Source organism: Cololabis saira, chromosome 1 (genome assembly GCF_033807715.1).
Source record: "Cololabis saira isolate AMF1-May2022 chromosome 1, fColSai1.1, whole genome shotgun sequence".
Lineage (NCBI taxonomy): Eukaryota > Metazoa > Chordata > Actinopteri > Beloniformes > Belonidae > Cololabis > Cololabis saira.
In genome coordinates this window covers 29,082,401-29,104,975 of record NC_084587.1, presented here as the reverse complement: position 1 = coordinate 29,104,975, position 22,575 = coordinate 29,082,401, and the positions used below count along the sequence as shown (strand labels likewise).

The window sequence follows — 22,575 nt, the reverse complement described above, 5'->3', positions numbered from 1 at the left end:
AACTGAAGATGTGTACGCTATATGAGTAGGCTGTTCCCACTGTTCCCTCCACTTCTGCAGCGCAGCTTTAGCCCCGCCCACTGTAGCTTTAGCCCCGCCCACTGCCGCTTTAGCCCCGCCCACTGCAGGCGTCGACAGTACATGCTGCTTTCAGTGTGAACGCACCAAACAGCGAGATGCTGGCGTCAGGAAATTTTTGACGCTTTCAGTGTGAACGCAGGGTAATGCAATCCACTACACTAAACTTCATAATTTGTCAAATCTTTACTAAAGAATTATAAGAAATAATTAACTTTTTCTGTTTGAGTAGTGGAGTACAACCTAAAGAAGAATCATCATAATCAAAATCAGTCTTGAGATCAATATTAATTACCCCACACAGATCTATCATCTATCACCAACAACAGATTCACACAAACCATTTTAAATATCCAGAGGAAGTTATGTATGTGTAATTACCAGTGCTGCTGCTCTCAGTCAAGTTGTGAATTTTGTCTGCCTCTGCCGGCCGCTCCGCCGCCTCGGCCGGCCGCTCCGCCGCCTCTGCATGCCGCTCCGCCGCCTCTGCATGCCGCTCCGCCGCCTCTGCAGGCCGATCCGCCGCCTCTGCAGGCCGATCCGCCGCCTCTGCCGGCCGCTCCGCCGCCTCTGCAGGCCGATCCGCCGCCTCTGCAGGCCGATCCGCCGCCTCTGCAGGCCGATCCGCCGCCTCTGCAGGCCGATCCGCCGCCTCTGCAGGCCGATCCGCCGCCTCTGCAGGCCGATCCGCCGCCTCTGCAGGCCGATCCGCCGCCTCTGCTGGCTGCTCCACCGCCTCTTTAGCATCATGTGTAGTGTTCTTTTTGCTGGTGGACTGAACTCGATTCAGGCATCTATTGGTTTTATAGGCACCATCAAACCTTAAAGCAAATAATAAAAAAATCCAATGAGAAAAAAAAATCAATTTTCATGAAAAACAAAAACCTGTTTGATAACTTACTGAATAGAAAACGGGGGCTCATAGTCTTCATCATCACCGTCATCGTAGCAGCTGTTCTCCTCTGATGCCTCCTCAGGAACATCTACTGACATCTCAGCTGGTGAACCCATCTCATCATCTGAATGTTCAGTACTGCATAGAATATAAAAAAGTAAAAACAGGGACAAGACGTGCTGCTGGACATGTGCATAATGCTCATAGTATTCATGCATATGACTTACTCAGAGTCTGTATTTTGAGTCGAATTATCCTCGTCAATGCCAACAACAATCTCTATTGATGGAACTCTGAAAGTGTCAAAAACAAGAAGCAATGTAATTTTCATATACAAAAATATTCCAGCGTTTTATTTTAAATGTGAAGTAGGATACCCACGTCCGTTTTATTTAAAGCAGCACAAAATATGTTTTTTAATGTCAAAATACCCCTTTAGTCTGGCTCTCGCAGTCTTTTGTTCCTACTGTCGGCAAAAACCACCCAAAGTAACTTTGGACTTGCATCCCAGTCGTCTCTAGCATCATCTTGATCTAGATTTACAACATGATGTTCTATTGAGCCCCGTGATGTTCTGCAGGCCTCTCCACCCTTCTGTGTGGAGAGGCCTGCAGAACATCACAGGGCTCAATAGAACATCTCCACGCCCTGCAGACCACCATCACAGGACTACACAGGTCAATCAGATTTCTGATTACTTGATATTGGCAAATGTAATATGTTGTGATTCCAATTTTTCAGATCCCAGCAACTTTCTGTAAATGATCGGATGACATCTTTCTTCCTGTGAAATACCAGTTACTGGCATATTGTGCAGTAACAGGGTGTGTACATTAAAACATGTTTTATGAAGAGCTAACCTTTTTTTTTTCCCTTTGAATTTAGCTTTTAAAATATACAGATGAATTTGATGCTGCAGTAAACTTTATAATAAATGCACTGTGTGACAGCTAGAACAAATATCCCAGTTCACATAATGTAAACCACTAAACTAGTACACATGAGATACCGCTGCTTAAAATACAGGATTTTGTCCTGTATTTCATTGGTTACTCAAACAAAATTGGATCATTGATTGAGGTTAAAATACCAGCTTTTCTCATTCCATCCCCAGTAACAAGCAAACATAAGCCAGGACTGTGCGGTTCTCTAAATTAGATTTGGGAAATAATTGTACAGAAATCATCTTACTACCATAACATACCTTGCATCCAATTGCTGGAGAGCTGTCTCCTCCTCCTTTACCTCCTGATCCCCAGCTACTGTGAAGTCATAATCTCTGTACAAAATCATATAATATTGTCAGCATCAACACAAAATGTTTCTTCATTCATCAAGGATGCAACACAGCACTGTTGATATGTAGAAATAGAAGTCTTGGGTTTGGCAGTTGATGAGAACATGTTTCGGTGGACCAAAAAGGCCTGAAGAGTGATAAAAACTGTTGAGAAGATCCTCAATTTGCCCCTATCCTCTCTGCATAGCATCTACCAGAGGAGAATCCATAGATGAGCCTGTCACATGATCAATTACTCCAGCAACACCCTTTGATGCACATAAAACAAGCAAGCTAAATATGAAAGATAAATGTTTAAACATGGATATATCCAGTACTCGAGTTGAGGGGGGATGAGGGGGAAGGGCATCCCCCCTGAAATAAAAACAGTCAAAATCATCCCTCCTGTAAAACTGCCATCCCCTTTTCCATCCCTTATGTCATTTTATCAATTCATGTGGGTTTTACTTCTATTTCAACATTTAGAGTCATCACCAGAAAAATAACTTATTTGACAATTTTCACCTGTTTCAAGTAAACTTTCACTTGAAATGAGTAGGAAAATCTGCCAGTGGGACAAAATTTATCTTCTCATTACAAGCAAAAAAATCTTGTTCCACTGGCAGATTTTTCTACTTATTTTAAGGGAAAATCTACTTGAAACAGGTGAAAATTGTTGTTTTTTCCAGTGATGAGTCTTGTTTTAAGTGTAATGAGATTTTTTTTTACTAAAATGAGACATTTTAACTAGAAATAAGACAAATATTCTTAAGATTTTAAGTTTTGGCAGTGATCCGTTTTACTTATCCTGTGAAGGACAGAATCATATTGATAAGTTCAGAAAACTGTTTTTTATTCTTGTTTTTTTTATGTATTTTATGTAAACCCACCCAGTGGATATTTAAAGCTTACAGAAGGCTGCATTTAACTGCTGCTATGTCATTCCTGCAGTATTTGTAATATATTATATTATTTGTAATCAGCACAAATTATCTGTCCCCATATGATAAAATCCACCATCCCCCCTGATTTTTTTTTACAACTCGAGTACTGGATATATCCTACCTAAGCCATGTTCATAGCGGCATCACTCACCGGTCGGACAGAGGCTCAGATTTAATAGCTGAATCAGGTGGGGGAGGGGGTCTCGACGGCGTGGAAGTTGGTGGGTCCTTCTCATAGCTACATAAACACAAATATGCTACATCACCACGTTGTAAAACGTCCCATTCAAAGCCAATATATCAACGTCATTTTATCACAATTATAATGCAGACACTGGCGACTATGGCTGTGCAATGTGATCAAAATGTCATATCCTTATAAGCAGAGGTGGGTAGTAACGAGTTACATTTACTCTGTTACATTTACTTAAGTAAGTTTTGGGAAATTTTGTACTTTTAGGAGTAGTTTTGAATCACTATCCTTTTTACTTGAGTAGATTTGTGAGGAAGAAACTGTTACTCTTACTCCGCTACATTAGGCTACATTGAGCTGTTACTTTTCTTGAGATTGTCATGAGATTGACGCGTACGCGTCAATCTCATGACATCACTGAGTGATTCTTGGGAAAAATGTTTGTTTTTGCATGTTTTGTCACATATACACAGACACAAACACACACATAGAGTTTCTATGAGTTCATAGGCTTGTTCTAGTTCTGCCTGGTTAAAAAAGAAAAGTACAAAGGCTTGAAATTTTGTGCTACTTGTGCTTAATTTATTTTGTTATTATTTTATTATTTATTAAAGCACTTAAATTTACTTTATTATTCTAATTTAAGCTATTTTTTATTCATTTTAATTTATTTTATTATTTTATTGATTTAAATTGCCTGAAGATGATTATTTTGTACTTTTGTCTGTTTGAATGGTTGTGTTAAAAAATAAAATCAGACGTTACTCAACAGTTACTCAGTACTTGAGTAGTTTTTTCACAAAGTACTTTTTTACTTTTACTCAAGTAATTATTTGGATGAATACTTTTTACTTTTACTTGAGTACAATTTTTGGCTACCCACCTCTGGATATATCCTACCTAAGCCATGTTCATAGCGGCATCACTCACCGGTCGGACTCTGATTTAATAGTTGTCTCCAATGTAATAGCTGAACCAGGTGGGGGAGGGGGAGGGGGTCTCCTCGGGGGTCTCGACGGCGTAGAAGTTGCTGGATCCTTCTCATAGCTACATAAACACAAATATGCTGCATCACCACGTTGTAAAACATCCCGTTCAAAAAGAATATATTGTGGCGGACACAATTATGGACCTCGCAACCATCAGGACTAGAGGGAAGGGGGCGTGGTCACAAATGTTTATTGGTTGCTTAGCAACGCGTGTTTGTTTCTGTTAGTTGTCAACTGTCAGTTGAGGTGTCAGTTGGATTCCGCTGTCTTGGAATAAAGTCCTGTTTTATCAACCGCCGGGAAACCGGCGCTCAGTAGCAGCAATCGGTGGTTAAGAGCTGCTGTTCATTGCAGACTCTGCATCAGGGAAACGTTTCCTGGTGGAATCCGGCTCCCAGCTGAGCCTCCTACCGCCAACCGCCACGGACCGGTCGACCGGAGGTAACGGACCGCCGTTAACCGCGGCTAACGGCTCCTCCATCACCACTTTCGGGACCCGGTCAGTGACTGTATGTTTCCACGGACACCGGTTTGAGAGTGACTTTGTCATCGCCAGTGTTGCTGTTCCTATCATCGGTGCTGATTTTCTGTGTGCTAACGGTTTGCTGGTGGACGTTGTAAACCGCAAATTGATCGATGCAGTGACTTTTATGAGTTTCCCGTGTGAGACTGGGGGATCTGGACCGATGGCACACGCTAGTTTTTTAGCAGCAGGTAACGTGTTCCAACGTCTGCTGGCAGATTTCCCGCGGCTGATTAAACCTGTCTTGTCCACCACGACAACCAGGCACGGCGTCAAGCATTACATCACCACCGCAGGGCCCCTGGTTTTTTTTGCGCGTGCTCGTCGTTTAGACACGCAGAAGTTAGCCATTGCTAAAGAGGAGTTTGCCTCTATGGAGCGTTTAGGCATAGTTAGACGCTCCAAGAGCCCCTGGGCCTCACCGCTCCACATGTTGCCCAAGGCAGACGGTTCGTGGCGCCCGTGTGTGGATTTTCGCCATCTTAACAACGTCACGGTGCACGACCGCTATCCAGTCCCGCACATCCAGGATTTTTCCGCGCATTTAGCAGGGACAACCATTTTTTCAAAGGTGGATTTAGTACGCGGTTACCACCAGGTTCCCATGAGAGCAGAGGATGTGCCTAAGACCGCTGTAATTACCCCGTTTGCGCTTTTTGAATTTCTGCGCATGCCCTTTGGCCTGAAGGGGGCAGCGCAGACCTTCCAGAGGTTGATGGACTCTGTGTTGCGAGACCTCACGTTCGTGTTCATTGATGACATTTTGGTGGCCAGTTCCTCAACAGAAGAGCATTTGGCACACCTCAAACTAGTCTTCCAGAGGTTAGATGAACACGGCCTTATTGTCAACCCGGCTAAATGCCAGTTCGGCCTGCCGGTTATTGATTTTTTAGGGCACCGGATTTCAGCTCAGGGTGCAGTTCCACTGCCATCTAAGGTACAAGCGGTGGCAGAGTTTCCCCGCCCGGCCTCGGTTAAGGCGCTGCAGGAGTTTTTGGGTATGATTAATTTTTATAACCATTTCCTCCCTCGCGCCGCCCACCTCCTGCAGCCGCTTTATGGAGCCTTGCAAAAAAAGAAAGGCTGTGACCCAGTGGACTGGACACCTGACCGCATCAGTGCCTTTGAGGATGCTAAGTCTGCCCTGGCCAATGCAGTACTTTTAGCTAACCCATCACCTACGGCGCCCATTTCTTTGACAACCGACGCTTCGGACATAGCAATAGGGGGAGTCATAGAGCAATGGGTGGCAGGAGTTTGGCAACCTCTTGCATTTTTCAGCCGCAAACTACGTGACAGTGAGCGAAAGTATAGTGTCTTTGACCGTGAGTTGTTGGCGCTGTACCTCGCCACCCGTCATTTTTGTTTTTTCTTAGAAGGCTGTTCATTCATGGCATATGTAGACCATAAGCCGTTGATATTTGCAATGTCTAAGGTGACAGAGCCGTGGTCCGCTCGCCAGCAGCGCCATCTAGCGTCCATCTCAGAGTTTACCACGGACATTCGGCATGTCGCGGGTAAAACAAACCTGGTGGCCGATTGCCTGCCTGTCACGCACGCTTGTGTGCCCTGTAAATCTGGGAGTTAATTTTTCTGCTATGGCTGCTGACCAGGCCGATGACCAGGACATCGCGACTCTTAGGTCTGCTGGTACCGGTCTCAGACTAGAGAACTTGGCGGTGGAGGTCGGAGGTCCAGCTCTTCTCTGCGACATCTCCACTGGTCGGCCCCGTTGGGTGGTCCCGGTACACTCCCTCTCACACCCTGGCATCCGGGCGTCGGTGAAACTGGTTGGGGCCAAGTTCGTCTGGCCCGCCTCCGCAGGGAAGTTAAAGAGTGGGCAGCCGCATGTGTAGCATGCCAGCGGGCTAAAGTTCACCAGCACACAAAGGCGCCCCTGGAACCGTTCCTGATTCCAGCCAGGCGGTTTGACCATGTCCACATCGACCTGGTGGGCCCTCTTCCTCCATCGCAGGGTTACACGCACCTCCTCACCATGGTGGACCGTACCACCAGGTGGCCCGAGGCAGTGCCCCTGTCCTCTACAGGGTCAAAAGATGTGGCGTGTGCTTTCCTGGGTGCCTGGGTCTCACGTTTCGGTGTCCCGTCTGACATCACGTCTAACAGAGGCCCCCAGTTCATTTCAGAACTTTGGTCGTCGTTGGCAGAAGCTTTGGGAGTGCAGGTACACCGTACCACTGCATACCACCCACAAGCTAATGGCCTTTGTGAACGTGTCCCTCAAAGCAGCACTGCGTGCTGCGCTCTCGGATGGTAACTGGGTGGACCGCTTATCGTGGGTCATGCTCGGTTTGCGCACGGCTCCGAAAGAAGATTTGAATGCGTCACCCGCAGAGCTCGTGTTTGGTCAGCCGCTTCGTGTGCCAGGAGAATTTTTGCCTGAAAGTTCGGCTCCGCAAATTCACCCAGCAAGCGGTCCCTTCGCATCAAATAGTTTTCTGACCCCGGGGCCCATTCACCACTGTTTTCCGCGAACATTCATCCCATCGGAGCTGAAGTCGGCTCGGTTTGTCTTCGTGCGGCATGATGCTCATCGTTCTCCTCTACAGCCTCCATACGACGCCCCCTTTAGAGTCCTCGAGAGAGGACTAAAGGTCTTTTTGCTAGACTTAGGTGGCCGCAAAGAACACGTGGCACTAGATAGGCTTAAACCCGCACACACGGTAGCGGATGAAGCTGTGGTCCCGGCCCAGGTCCCCCGTCGTGGATGCCCTCCTCTGAAACCTCCGGTCGTTGCTTCAAAGGATGGACTTTTTAGTTTACCACCTAAGACCGTTGTTTTTTCCCCGCAGCGTCCTGCTCTCAGTCAGGGGCTTCAATTGGGTATGGCAAAGTATGGCAGCCGCCATAGAATAACTACAAATGCAAATCAGAACAACATGATCGATTCACTAGTTATTATACACTGCAAAAACTCAAAATCTTAACAAGAATATTTGTCTTATTTCTAGTTAAAATGTCAAATTTTTAGTAAAAAAAATCATTACATTTCAGACAAGACTCCAAAACAATCATTTTCACCTGTTTCAAGTAGATTTTCACTTAAAATAAGTGGAAAAATCTGCCAGTGGAACAAGATTTTGTAATAGATAGATCTTGTCCCACTGGCAGATTTTTCTACTTATTTCAAGTGAAAATTTACTTGAAACCGGTGAAAATGGTCAAATAACAAGTTATTTTTCTGGTAATGACTCTTGTTTTAAGTGTAATGAGATTTTTTGAAAAATGAGACATTTTAACTAGAAATAAGACAAATATAATAAGATTTTGAGTTTTTGCAGTGAGCGAGACTGCATTTGAAAAAGTTCCTATGTTCTTGACCACACAGATAAGCTACATAGCAGACTTCTGTGATGAGTATTTGCTGGACGTGTTGATTGATACTCTAGTTCAGTTCTGTGACTCGTAACCTTGCCATACCTTAGCTTCCACTGAATTGACGCCACTACTCTCAGTGATGCTCCTGTGGTGGTACAGGAAGGACGGCGCAGCCGTTATGGTCGGCTGATTGAGCCACCAGTGAGGGACTGATGGGCCCTTCCAAGGACAACCTACTGGGTGTTCTGGGGGGGGCTGTGTGGCGGACACAATTATGGACCTCGCACCCATCAGGACTGCAGGGAAGGGGGCGTGGTCACAAGTGTTTTATGGTTGCTTAGCAACGTGTGTTTGTTTCTGTTAGTTGTCAACTGTCAGTTGAGTTGTCAGTTGGATTCCGCTGTCTTGGAATAAAGTCCTGTTTTATCAACCTTTGAAGTCGAGCCTCGTCCTGCCACAATATCAACGTCATTTTATCACAATTATAATGCAGACACTGGCGACTATGGCTGTGCAATATGATCAAAATGTCCTATCCTATAACTATAAGCTAGATAAGCAGTACCGACGACCTGTAACGTTACTGGCTTACACCGACAGAGAAGCTCGTGCATTGGGCTGATACGACCTACAAAAGTAACTCAGCAAAGTTGGCTAACGTTACACTTTTCATGAAAATAACAAATCCCCCCCGAAGCAAGACCAATAATGACCTGTCCAGCAGAAAGAGAGCAACCTCTGCATCACTCCTGAAGCCCTTCAGCTCCTTCAGTCCTCTCCACCGCTCAAACGCCGGCCCGATGTTTACCCTGGTTTGTCCTCGGGCTTTATCCAAAGCCTTTTTTACCGCAGCCTTTTCTTCCGCCGGCTTTCTTTTTTTAGCCTTTTTATTAGGGCGAGCCGTTACAAGTAACGTTAGAGGTGGTGTGTTTCGTTTCTCTGCCATTCTTCAGCAAACGTGTGTGAAGTTTTCTGGCTCGCATGGGACAGAGGGGGGCGGGGCTTAAAATGAAGGCATCTGATTGGTTCTTCTTCTTCTTCATTTGTGTTTCCGGCAGTTTCGACGCATCCAGGCGTTTTACTGCACTCCTCTGGTAGTTTGGGGCTGAATTAGTTCACAAAGGTCGCTTATATTCTTCAATAAAGCTCAGTGGCATGCAGAAAACGTATGACTGCCTTTGCTATCAGTTGGGGGTCCTCATGTTGGCCGAGTAATATTCTAACAGAAAAACAAAATAAACCTAGATCTAACAGGGTTCTATATAAAATACTCCTTTCTGCAGAATACTTTTTACACTCCATCGGAACATATTGAACTGTTCCCGGTGTCGTGCCAAAAAGCGATTGTCTGCCAGAATCTGATTTCTCCCCTGAAAATGGGTCTTTTTACCTGCCATTGACTGAAGGCCAAATACAGTTAATGAAAGGTTGTTTCTACCTAAATATGATTTGATCTCATTCTTGAACTTCATAATATAAACACTAGAGCTCACAGGATTGCTTTTAACTCTTTTAAAGGACCATTACAACACAAAATAGGCATTTTCACCTGCCAAAAATTGATTGAAGGCCAAATACAGTTAATGAAAAGTTGTTTCTGCCTAAATATGACTTGATTTCCCTACAAAGTACTGCTTCTTACCTGTATGTCTCCCTACAAAGTACTGCTTCTTACCTGTATGTCATTCAATGTTATATGAATTTAAAAAAGGTCTCCAATGTAAACAAGTGTAATGCTTTCTTGGAATAATGCCTTTTAGTTGACTTTGTATCAGCGAATCTTTACTGTCATGAAACTGTACCTGATCCTATGCAATTCTTCTAATAAATTCTTTTTTCTTTGTGGGTAAACTATATAGAGCGACAATAAGTTTGTACAACTAAAGGCATGGACCTGTCATCAACAGACAGCTTAGCCAATGGTTTGCCATCATTTTAAGCGTCTTTGAGATCTTTTAAAAGCGCTATACAAATAAAATTGATTATTATTTTCCTCGTCAGTCATCACTTTTGCTACGAAGCTGAGCTAAGCAGCCAGCAGCTTGTGCCAACCAGTGTCAGCTAAACACAGATGCCATTTGATTTAACCACCCAAGCAACATTTGAAACAGGATACTCTCAAAGTTTGAGTCAAGAGGCTTTGAAAGCACTCTTCAGAAAACGTTTTGATGTCACAGAGGGCTTGTTTCTGAATCATACAACCTATGGGTAGCAGTGATCATTTCTGTTCACTGGCAAACTGAAATTATCTTAACCCTTCAAGTTTAAAAGGGTTAGGTTAATTGTTTCTCCATTTGTCCTGCCAACAACAACACAAGACCTTTTTATTCAGCAAAACCCTTATTTATATGGTGAAGTTAAATCAACTGTGGTCATAAGAAAAGTTTTAGTGACAATAAAAGAAAAACAAAACTACTTGCTTTAGTTTCTAAAATATCTTATTCCAACTTATCCAAAATTGAAGCAAACAGTCCACAATATACCAAATGTTATTTATTGCCATACTGCTTTGCCCAAGGTCTTCAGTCATTTAAAACACAATTCAAATAACAGATGAAATTTCCTAAATGTATTTTACATTTTCTCAGACTGCTGCAGGTTTTCTAGACAAAATTACTGGTCGTTTCCCTCTGGCACCTGCTGTTTTGGTCTCCCCAGAGGTCTTGATGGTGGCTTGGGCTTCTTGTCGTGAGTTAGCCAATGTTTTTGAAAAGTCTGAGCGTAACGGAAACCTTTACCACATTTCCCACACGTATACGGTTTCTCCCCGGTATGAACTCGCAAGTGTTCTCTGAGAATTCCTGCTCTGGAGTAACTTTTACCACAAATTGAGCACAAGTGCGGACGCTCTCCTGTGTGGGTCTTGAGGTGAATTTTCAGGTAATTCTCGTGTAAAAAGGATTTCCCACACTGATCACAGTGAAAGTTCTTTTTCCCCGTGTGGATTGCCTCGTGTTTTTGGAGAGTCTGTGCAGTGCCGCAAATCTTTCCACACACCGAACAACGGTAGGGTGTATCTTCTGAATGAAGCCGCTGATGAATTTCAAGAGAAACTCCCCACTTGAACGTCTTACCACAGACAAGACATTCAAACGGCTTCTTGTGAGTCTCTCGGTGCTCGTCTAGTTGCTGTTTCTCGGGGAAGTCCATCCCACACTCTCCACAAATATGTGCTGTTACAGGGGGTTCTTCAACCTTTTTCTTCTCTTCCACTAACGTCCACTTGTGCAGCTCTCCTGTTTGAAGAACAGAAGTATGTATTGTTAGACATCTCTGCATTTCCATTTTAAAGCTTTGCCACATTAAGACAAATAATCCAGTCTTTTTTTCATAAAATTTCCCGAGTTTGTAGAGGATCAGTGTCATTTCATTTGAAAGAAAACTGCTACTGAATAAAACCAGATTGACATGAAAAAAAAAAATAGGACTGTATCTTTAAATAGGATTACAGAATAAAACTCTGATGTAAAATCTATACTTGATTTATTATTCTTTTTTTCCTTCGTCTTTAAAAAAAAAAAAGTCATAATTCTCAGCCAGCTTTTGCTTGGACCATCGTTTGCCTGAACTGGTGCTGGTTGTTCAATATAAGAACAAAAAGGAAAATCCTATATGAAATTTAGTCAAAAATTCAATGTGACTGTATTTACAAAAAAAATACAAAACAAAAAAGAGTCGGTACACAAAATATTTACAAGCAAGGCTCCCTGGCTTATGTATCCCTTAGCTTAGCCATGTAATCACTTCTACTGTCTAAATGCCACTGATGTGACATTTTATGAAGCTGATATTATACAAGGTATCTGAACTGCAAACATACAAATGTAATTTAAACTAATATTTCTTAAGCCATTTGATATTTGTCACTGATATACTTTTTTGAATATTTTCAGTCAAGCTTATTTATAATTCAGAATACCGGAGAATTCTTGTCCATGTGACTTTTGTCCACATAAAATACACCAAACAAAGTTTTTTCCATGGGCTTGATCTTGTTGACAAACTCAGTTTCTGGTTACTGAAAAACTTAAAGTAAAGTCTGTTTAGGGTGAAAATGTTTGAATACTCTGATGTTTACATGTGGCCAGCCCTTCCTTCAGTGTGGTTTGATGTCACAATATGCACCAACATCTACTTTGTTGACATGAAAACAGGAAATTCATCTTAACAAGGTTAACATGGATTTCTACATGTTGCACAAAAACATAAATTCACCAACTGTGGAAACAACAGCGTCTTCATGTTAGTAGAAGAGCTTTGAGAATGAAGCGGTCGTTGCTGCAGAGCTGGAAGAGATTTTTTCCTTTTCCTTTATATCCTTTAGTCATTTAGCACACAAGGGAAGAATATTAATGTTAAGAATCTACAGCTATGTTGATTATTTTTTGTTTCATTTAGTCTGAGATATCTTGTAAACTATTTCACATGGATGTGATATGACAATAAAGGAGAGGAAAGCTGTTAAAATATATGGCTACTTAGGCCATGCATGCCTAAGTGTGACATCAAAACTAATTATCATACAACATTATAAACACTTTAGAGAAACTGGGAACACATGGTACGGTCAAGTTAAAGGGGGGTGGATGTCTTTGTTTTCCATAGTAAATTTTGTGCAGCCATCACCAACCACAACATAAACATTACTCAAATTACTATAAGGAAACAGTTGTTGCAAAATAAATGACAAAGACGTGAGGTTCATCTTACCTTTATGCGTTTTCATGTGTGTTTTGAGATTTCCACCCTGGGTGAATCCTCTTCCACATATAAAACATTTGAAAGGTCTTTCTCCAGAATGAATGACTAGATGACGTTTCAGGGCAGGGTTGCGAGGGAACTCTTTTCCACAGGTTAGACAGATGTATCTCTTCTTTGGTCGCACTTAAAAAAAGAAAAACAAAAGACCCATAAAGAGATGGAAAATAAATAAATGTCCACTCTTTCAGGGGAAGGATCTCTCCCACCTCTTGTTGAGATTTCATTCCAAACTCCTCAAAGCTCCTTTAAATAGAACTTTGATTAAACTTCTAATTGAGTCTATTTGAGTCTACACCATCAGGTGTAGATTCAAATCTATTTGAAATAAAAGTATAAATACAAGTAACGTTAGAGGTGGTATAAAGTACCTCTATCACAGGTGACTGTTCTGTTATTATTTGGGCTATATTAAAACATTCTGTGAAAGAGAAAAAGACAACTATGGTATTAGAAATATTTATCATTTTTCATGAAACTGAATTATAAGGTGGGTATACCTCTAAAGTCTTTATATACAGTTTTATCAAAAGATGCTGTATTGCCATAAAAAACAATCCCATCAGCTACCAAATAGGCTGAGGTTCAATTCAATCCAATATTATTCAAAAATACAATATTAATCCCCACAGGGAGATTAATTGCTGCAGTAGTCATGATTAAAGTCTCTTCAAAGAGTCACTGCAGAGGTTTATTGCTGTGGATCTCCTGTACCGGTCTGTGTTGCAGCAGATCTGAAGAAACCTCTGAGTGAAGACACTCTCTTGCTGAATCACTGTGTTTTGAAGAAGATGCTCACAGTTGTTCATGATCTTCACTTTGTGAAGTATCCTCATTTGCGCAATCAGCTCCAGAACAGAGCCACTTCATCACTTTGTTCCGTGTCTGTTGCTGCTCCCCCAACAGACTTACAGAACATTACCGATACCTCAAACTTCCTTCAGTGATGTAACCCCCTGGGAAATATTTTCCCAGCCAAGTACCAAAAAAACCAACAACAAACACCCGGTGCTGCAGGAGGTGGAAATGTTGGACAGCACAATCTGTTGGATTGTTTGGAACAGAATATTACAGAAAAGTGTCTTTACTCACCCGTAGGTGCTGAGATGCGACCCTGAAGCTGTACTTCAGGTTTACATTCCTGACGGTGTATTAATTCTGCCCCTGACTTTTTTTTGTCCATTTTGTTTGATGCCCGCTTGTCTGGGAGAGGTGGGATGAGTCCAAGCTCAGAAGATGCAGGTTTAGTGTCAGACTCTGAAGAGCCGGGCGGTTCCTTTGCTAAACAGGTCTTTTCACACTTCTCCTCGTCCTGTTAACACATGACGTTTTTTGTTAGCAGGGTCAGTGCTATCTCGCACGCACGCACGCACGTGTGCACGCACATGCACGCACGCACACGCACGCACGCACGCACGCACGCACCTTTTCCTCACCTGGTGAAAGTTTACACCAACATCATTTTTCCGGTTCCCAGTCAGAGTGGGAGAACTGTTTCCTAAAAAACACACATTCAGTCAACATACATGGGTGGAAGTAAATAAATGGTTCGATTATCACTATAAATGTGTGACTCTTGAACAATTTCATCAAACATGGAAATGTCTTACAAATGACAATAAGAAGTACAGTCTCCATCCAACATTAACATACACACTGCAGTTATTGTGCAGTAATTTCTATTTAAAAAAATCCCCAACAGGTAATGACATTTGGCCATTTCTGTTAGTCTCGCAGAAATTTAGTACAAAGTTAATAAATGTTGATAACTGAATAGCTCACAGCAGCACTTGTACCCATCTACCAAGACGGAAATAGGAGGTTATGTATGTGTAATTACCAGTGCTGCCGCTCTCAGTCAGGTTTTGAATTTTGTCTGCCTCTGCTGGCTGCTCCGCCGCCTCTGCAGCATCATGTGTAGTGTTCTCTTTGCTGGTGGACTGAACTGAATTCAGGCATTTATTGGTTTTATAGGTACCATCAAATCTGGAAGAAAGGGGGGAAAAAATGATATCCAATGACAAAAAGAAATCCATTTTCATGAAAAGGGGAAAAAAAACGGAGAACTTACTGAATATAAAAAGGCGGCTCGTAGTCTTCGTCACTACTGTCATCATGGTAACTGTTCTCCTCTGATGCTTCTTCATCCTCTGAAGCTTCCTCATCCTCTGGAATGTCATCTGACTCGTCAGAACTGTGGAGAATATGAAAAATTAGATAAATGATACACAAGACACGTTATCTGCCATGTGCATAAGGCTCATAAAATTCATGCATATGACTTACTTAGAGTCTGTAATTTGACTTAAATTATCTTCATCAATGCCAAGAACAACCTCCATCGAGGGAACTCTAAAAGTAATCAAAAACATTAAGCAGTGTACATTTTATATAAAAAAAATAAGTAAACAATAATAGATCCAACGTTGCACAGTAAATGTAAGTTAAGATACTGAATTCTTGATTCTGGCTCTCACGATCTTCTAGACCCAATGTCGGCAAAAACAACCAAAAGTAACTTTGGACTCACATCCCAGCTGCCTCTAGCAACATCTTCGTCTTGCTTTGAAACACTATGCTGCACATCAGCAATAATTAAACTAATTTGCACAATTATGCTGGATATTATGGTACAGGACACTTGTTCTATGTTTACAATGTAGTTCTTAATGTGCAATTCTGATTTTTTTTGCCAAGATACTTTTTTTTGTGTGTGGTTGTTTAAATTAGTATTTAAAATGAGTCTTAAACTTATCTCAGACTTCAATATTCTACTGCTTTTTAGTTACCTGCATGCACAATCGGACGACCTGACGTCAAACACAGTAGATTAGATGGACAGACGTAAAACTGCATGCATGTACAGTATTTACAGTCTACGGAGATGCACCAGCACTAAGGCTGTATGATTTCTTTTTGAAGTTTTTGTGCACTGGAAGCCGGCAAATGTATAAACTTATTCTATGAGAAAAGGACTGAGGAAAGGGAGAGCAAAATCTTTGACAATGGCCATTTATAGATGATTTCAATGTCTGTACATAGATGTGTGTGGTTGAGGGATGGGATCCAGGAGTGGCGAGACCATAGAGAATGCAGAACTGTGGTATTAAACTGCATAACAGTGACGTTATATGACGTATAAAATGCAAGCTGACAGTTCACACTGAAGTCCCATTAAAAAACATCAGATACAGATCTGATTTAGGACCACATGTGAGTTTTTCAAAAATCAATTTGAATAGATTCAGCATTTTCCTTAGTTGCTTTGTTTGATCGAATCAAATCAGATGGGTCAAATTATAAGTCTCAATCTGTCAAAAACCACACGATGCGTCTTCCAGTATGCTTGATAAAGAAATAAATCTCTCATCAGTTAGAGACATATTGATGACTAAAATACTTTTTCCAAAAAAGGATGCTCTTACCTTTTAGCTTAGTTAACTACTTATGACATACAAACTTATTCTTGGGTATAATTTGAATCACTCATTTAAGTATTTCACATGAACTGAATCATCTGCTTTAAAACATGTTACCCAACATCCACATTTTTAATAATGCTCAAATGCTATGTAAGAAATAAGTGATCATAACTCTAGTTTACAAAAAATCCCAGTTATGTAACAGAAAATGTTGTTTTTTTATTATGTTAAATGTATCCGTCAACAAATATACACAACTATCACCTTACCCCTTGTCTTCAGTTATTGATGACGTCATCATAGGAGAATGTTTATCCAAACTGCAAGAAAACAAACAAAAACTGTCATTATGTTCATTAACTGTAAATATATATGAACTGAGGCTCATCTCATTCGTAGGTGGTAAGAATCATCTGGTGAACTTGCTCTAACAATAAAGTACGCTGATCAAGAATACTACGATACTGGTAATAAGCTGAAGGTAATAAGCACACAAGCACAGCACAATGTTACAATAAACCGTGAAGACTCTGCATATGTTGCCATTACATTGGCATCAAAAGCAACAATAGCAAACTCTGTGTTAAGATTTGATCCTATAAGCAACTGTAGCTTGCTTTATCTGAAAAGGCCACTTTGATGTTTATGCTCGTTTTTGTTGAGGTGGAGATAGTCTCATCTTTAAAATATACTTTTCATAGTCTTCCCTGTGTTAGGTGTAATTGATGCAAATGCGGTTGTTAGCACAAAAGGGGCAAGTGCTGTTTGGTTCCAAGTATTCCTGAGGCTAAATGCAGGAGGAAAGTAGTAGGGTAAATTTATTCTTCCTAACTATGCTCCTCTGAGGTTTAACAGAAGCTTGCATCATTGCAACCTTATGGATCCAACTACGGTAGGTCTAAAAAGGTCCTCAAATTATCATTGAAATACCCTTTAAGACATCCAAGAAGTGTCTTTGTTGTGTCCTCTGCTGTCAGTATTGGCGCTTTTGCATTAGTATCAGATCAGCTCGGTTCTACCCGTTTTGCGCTTTCGCACTAGGGCTGAGACGAGTAGAGCTGCTCCAAGTCGATACTTTTTTCTGTAACCATTTCAGTGAGGTTCTGAAAGCGGGCTGAGAAGGGACTATTTCTGACGTCACCACCTCCGCGCCTCTGATTGGTCGGGGGGCGGGGCCGTCAGACGTTTGAATCAGGAAGCGGGAGTCATAATACATCCATGGAGTCAGCGCGAGGGGACTCGCGGCTCGCGGCGATTTTATTATAAAGCGCAAAACGTCTGTTTGGTGATCCAACTCTGAGGTGCAGATGTTTATAAACCTGGTGGCTGTCGAGAAAAAATTTAAAAAGCGATGTAGACGGGCTGTTTTTTTCTCAGCCGCTCCCGGCTCCAGCTGATTTCTCATCAGCGCCGACATGAATAAAGCGGTTGCGCAATCGAGTACGTCACAGCAGCTTCACCCAAACCTGCCCGCTTCTCCCCTGGCTGTGCGAAAACACATGGGTGGAGCCGTGTAAAGCCGCGCCGAGCCGAGTCGGGCCAAGTAAGTCCTAGTGCGAAAGTGCCATATTTCTTTCTGTATTCTCATCATCACGCCCACCATGTTTTTCTGTCAAATATGTCAATATATAAATATGTACAATTTCAGACTCTTGACACAAATCAAAAAGGATCATATGGATATTTTCCTATTTATTCAAGTAAAAGGAGTATACATCATTGTTCTAACAGGAAATCATAGTTACTTGATGTTAAACATATGCAACTGTTAAATTCAGTTAAATGTTATTGCACCAGTTATATAAACTTCAGTATTTGTTTCATCAGTCCCAGGAATGCCAAGAGGCTCAACAAACTCATCTGTAGGACTGGGGCCGACATTATGCTTTGTGTAGAGACATTAGAGTCAGTGAAGAACAAGAGGTTGTTGATCAAACTGCTCTCCTTCATGGCGATCCATCCAAGCCCTCCACAATACACTTCAGAGGAAGATATCATTCTCACAGACCCATTTAACTTTGCTGTCACAAATAACACCATAATGTGTTTCTTATCCCAAGCCATTTGCCTGTACAATACCTCACCTCTGCGCAACCACCTTGGTAGTAATTTTAAACCACCTGGATAATGTAATTACCTTTTGTTTCAATTTGCAACGACTGACCCTTCATCTGTAAATATCTTACATGCATATTTTCATATTTCAACTTTTTCATTAAAGTCCCTCATACTTAATAATCCACGTCTTGTCTTTACAATCATACCACTTTTCTCCCAGCAATATGTGGGCCTTTCAATTACCATTACAGATAACAACTGTGTGATGCTAAAAGAAAGCGTGGGTGATGACTGAAAGAAGTAGATTCTTTTTTTTGTGATCAACTTTTTATTTATTTTTCATTTATATAGATAGAGGAGAAGCGTCCCCACAGTCCAGGAAAAAAAACACAACAAAACACAACCTGCTCAGATGCTGCTCCCCTTTCCTCCCCACACCCTCCAGCTCCCACCAACCCACTCCACCCCCACCCAAATAATAGATCCAATGCAGAGAGCCATAAAAGAAAATAAGTACTTATACATATCTTACAAAAAAAAAAACCACACAAAACAAAAACAGCAGCAGCAACAAAACACAAAGCACGTACAGCACTCCCAACCCCCTCCCCTTGCCATCCAGGAATCCCATGACATTCCCTCTCACTAAATAAGCCATTCTAAACATAAAACCAAACAGACAAAGATCATGTAAACCATGGACGAGTTGGACAAGAAGTAGATTATTAAAGTATACTACAAAAAAAAATGCTCAGCCCCTTTCCTTCAAACCTCGGTCAAAAACCTCCAGAACCACGCCCCCAAAACACACATGACCGTGCACCAGCCAGGCGACTGGTGACACAGACCTGTCTATGATGGCGCACTCCAGGCCCGGGTCTACGAGGGTGCAAAAGCATGCATTGCACCCTCAGTTTATGTGTTTGCATGCTCAGTTGAAAAGACGAAAAGAACACTGACAAATGCGCGCGCGTGCGAGCCTGATTTATGGTTCGCGTTAAATCGACGGCGTAGCCTACAGCGTAGGATACGCGGGACGCGCACCATACGTTCGCGTCACCGCGTACCCTACGCCGTAAGCTCTGCGTTGGTGCCACGCGGAACCATAAACCAGCCAGTGTCCGTCACTCCGTGCAGTTTCCTGCACCAGCAAGACGCTGCTCTCTGCTGCTCCGTTAACACAAAGTAACGATGGATATTCGGAAGTGGTTCAAGCACAACGACGCAAGCAAGTTTACAGGACTTGAATATTGTGATAAAGTCCTTTATTTTTCTGTAATGCAATTAAAAAAAAAAAAAGTCATACATTCTGGATTCATTACAAATCAACTGAAATATTGCAAGCCTTTTATTATTTTAATATTGCTGATTATGGCTTACAGTTTAAGATTAAGATTCCCAGAATATTCTAATTTTTTGAGATAGGATATTTGAGTTTTCTTAAGCTGTAAACCATGATCAGCAATATTAAAATAATAAAAGACTTGCAATATTTCAGTTGATTTGTAATGAACCCAGAATGTATGACATTTTTGCATTACAGAAAATAAAGGACTTTATCACAATATTCTAATTTTCTGAGACAGTCTTGTATATTTATGGTTATATTTATTTTTGTTGCTATGTTTTATTTTCTGTTGCTAGATTGTCTGATGGGTGAGGTAGCCCAGACTAAATGTAGCATTTTCTTTGTTCTGCAGCGATATTGCTGCAAAAATGCACTTGAAATACACTTCAAATATTGTTGTTTTGCTATTATTATTCCGCTTGAAATTATAGGAAAATGCATAATTTAGTGTTGAATAACGTGCCAGGTATGTGCACCCCCTCTGATCTGAAATGCACCCCTAGTCATCATTTTCTAGAACCGGCCCTGTGGACAAGAAGTAGATTCTTAAAGTATACTACAAAAATAATGCTCAGCCCCTTTCCTTCAAACCTCGGTCAAAAACCTCCAGAACCACGCCCCCAAAACACGTAAACACATGACCGTGCAGCAGCCAGGCGACACACAGACCTGTCTATGATGGCGCACCCGAGGCAGATCAACCCACTGGAAGCATTGTGTTTGAGTGACAGGCCATCAAACCACCTGAACTACACGTAGAAAGGTCGAATGACAGTTACCAATCCAACAGAAATGCGGCCACCAAGGCATCGGTCTGCAGTCCCTTCTCCTCCCTCAACCGTCGCCATCGAGGGAACGCTGCACCGATATTAACTCTCGTTTTCCTCCCCTCTGCACCCAGACCCCTCTCTGCTGCAGCTGTCTCCGGCTCTGCTGCGTCGCCGGACATGGAGCTCGGTGGCTGGATGTCAATGCAACAACTTACCGCCGTGTAACAGAGCCTGGTGTGACTGCTCCAGACTGGGCTGCTGGACCGGAAACACGTGACCCCGATCCCCGCAACCACGCTGTCTGCTCGGCCGGGAGCGCGCACAGGTTTACAAACATTGTTAAAGGAGCGTGAGGCAAGAATAATGCTGCGTTCCATTTGTCCTCGGAAGTGGGGATTTCCCAGTTCCCAGTTGGATTTTTCAACTGGAACGCCCCTCGAAGTGGGATTTCCCACTGGGAAAGTGGGAGAGTCTTCACCACCCCCGAGTTCACATTCCAAGATGGCTGCCCCGGTTGTAAACAGTAGAAGAGAGCTCTGTAAAAAAATCGTAGCACTTCTTTCTAGTTTTGGTCACACTAAATCAGTCGTATACAAGTATTGTTCGGCATATATATGCTGCTATAGTGTAATTTACATTTTTCATGTGGTATATGCGAACTACAAACTGGTTTATCTACTTTGTAACTGGAACGCTGATAACTCGGCTGTGACGTCATTCCCAGTTCCGAGGTAAATGGAACGCAGCATAAGAAACGACGGGAGCGCTTTTGCTCTTTCCGGCTAACGCTACTTAGCACGTTAGGCCACTCCGACTCCTTGGTAATCTCATGTGATTTTCAAATCAAGCTCTAATTATGACTTACAATGTTATCTTACCTGGTCAGTAGGAAATGAGCCATGTCAGCATCTGTTTTCAGTCCCAATTCAACTTGAAGCTGCCTCCATGACTTAAACGCGCGTCCAATGTTTACTCGTCTGCCTGCCCGTTTTTGCTCGTAATTTCTTTTCGACTGGCGACTTGTCTCTGATAAAGGGTTGGTTTTCTTTTTGGTAGCACTTTTTAGTGGGCTTTGAGTGGCGCTGGGTCGTTTGCCGGCTGTGGAAGAATCCATGTCCATCATCCATGTCCTGTATCCAAGCCGAGCGCCGTCGAGAACGCGCATGCAGCGTCATTTGACGTCACATCCGCAGGACAGCGCGGGAATTTCGGGCCCAGAATTGCAGCGCATTTTGCAGCACACAGCCTGTTCAAGGCAACGGAGAGATACGCTAGAGCAGGGGTCCTCAACCCTGGTCCTCGAGGGCCGGTGTCCCTGCAGGTTTTAGATGTTTCCCTGCTTCATTGCACCGTGATACAAGTGACTGTGTCATCAACAGAATTGTGCAGCCCTGGATGAAAAGCTGATGACGATGATTAATTAGAATCAGGTGTGTTAAAGCAGGGAAACATCTAAAACATGCAGGACACCGGCCCTCGAGGACCAGGGTTGAGGACCCCTGCGCTAGAGCAGTGGTCCTCAACCTTTTTTCAGTGATGTACCCCCTGTGAAATATTTATTCAGCCAAGTACCCCCTAACCAGCGCAAAGCACTTTTGGTTGTAAAAAAAAGACCTAAAACAGAGCACTGTGCCATCAGTAACTTATTTATTAAACATAAAAATATTGCTGCTACGCTTCAACCACGACTCCATCGTTGGTCCAAGGGATTGACAGGTGAAGCCAGGTGGCATTTGACAGGTTAGGTGGAACCATCCTGGTGTGGGGGATACTCTGGGGTTTTAGGATAATAAGCCTACTCCTGAAGATAAAATTAATTGTATTAATTTAGACTTATATTTTCCTCAATTATTTATGAAATATTTATTTTTAAAGGATTTTCGCATGGATGCTACTTTTTAAATATATGTATATTTTAAAATCTCACGTACCCCCTGGAGTACCTTCACGTACCCCCAGGGGTACGCGTACCCTCATTTGAG

At 42.3% G+C, this 22,575-nt stretch overlaps 2 protein-coding genes across 3 annotated transcripts in view; both read right to left on the bottom strand.

The window, feature by feature from the left end:
• The window catches only part of LOC133442284 (histone-lysine N-methyltransferase PRDM9-like), a 29,490-nt gene extending 20,270 nt beyond the window's left edge, over nucleotides 1-9,220 (bottom strand). Inside the window, exons 1-6 of the mRNA XM_061720252.1 lie at nucleotides 8,951-9,220; nucleotides 4,317-4,433; nucleotides 3,345-3,431; nucleotides 2,178-2,252; nucleotides 1,201-1,266; nucleotides 980-1,111 (exon numbers count right to left, since the gene is read on the bottom strand). Coding sequence (XP_061576236.1) covers nucleotides 980-1,111; nucleotides 1,201-1,266; nucleotides 2,178-2,252; nucleotides 3,345-3,431; nucleotides 4,317-4,433; nucleotides 8,951-9,183 — 710 coding nt within the window. The 5' untranslated portion in view covers nucleotides 9,184-9,220. The remainder of the gene's footprint in view (nucleotides 1-979; nucleotides 1,112-1,200; nucleotides 1,267-2,177; nucleotides 2,253-3,344; nucleotides 3,432-4,316; nucleotides 4,434-8,950) is intronic.
• Nucleotides 9,221-10,708: 1,488 nt separating this feature from the next.
• Nucleotides 10,709-21,738, bottom strand: LOC133452113 (zinc finger protein with KRAB and SCAN domains 7-like). 2 transcript variants are annotated; one of them, XM_061731330.1, is made up of 9 exons: nucleotides 20,809-20,966; nucleotides 16,687-16,737; nucleotides 15,282-15,347; nucleotides 15,067-15,189; nucleotides 14,836-14,981; nucleotides 14,432-14,493; nucleotides 14,088-14,307; nucleotides 12,948-13,121; nucleotides 10,709-11,473 (listed from the first exon to the last, which is right to left on the bottom strand). In XM_061731330.1, exons 1-9 carry the CDS (start codon nucleotides 20,928-20,930, stop codon nucleotides 10,851-10,853), a joined length of 1,587 nt encoding a protein of 528 aa, XP_061587314.1. In that variant the 5' UTR covers nucleotides 20,931-20,966; the 3' UTR covers nucleotides 10,709-10,850. The 2 variants fall into 2 exon arrangements, with proteins under 2 accessions (XP_061587314.1, XP_061587307.1); XM_061731323.1 differs by lacking the exon at nucleotides 20,809-20,966 and adding an exon at nucleotides 21,472-21,738 and having other exon boundaries at nucleotides 10,711-11,473.
• Between the last annotated feature and the right edge of the window lie 837 nt (nucleotides 21,739-22,575).

Excerpts from the sequence above, each read along its gene's own strand:
- LOC133452113 (XM_061731323.1), bottom strand. The coding sequence starts at position 21,716 with ATGATGGACATGGATTCTTCCACAGCCGGCAAACGACCCAGCGCCACT. Across the intron at positions 16,738-21,471 it reads GCTCATTTCCTACTGACCAG|TTTGGATAAACATTCTCCTA; the intron begins GTAAGATAACAT and ends GTTTTCTTGCAG. Across the intron at positions 11,474-12,947 it reads ACACATGAAAACGCATAAAG|GAGAGCTGCACAAGTGGACG; the intron begins GTAAGATGAACC and ends TTCTTCAAACAG.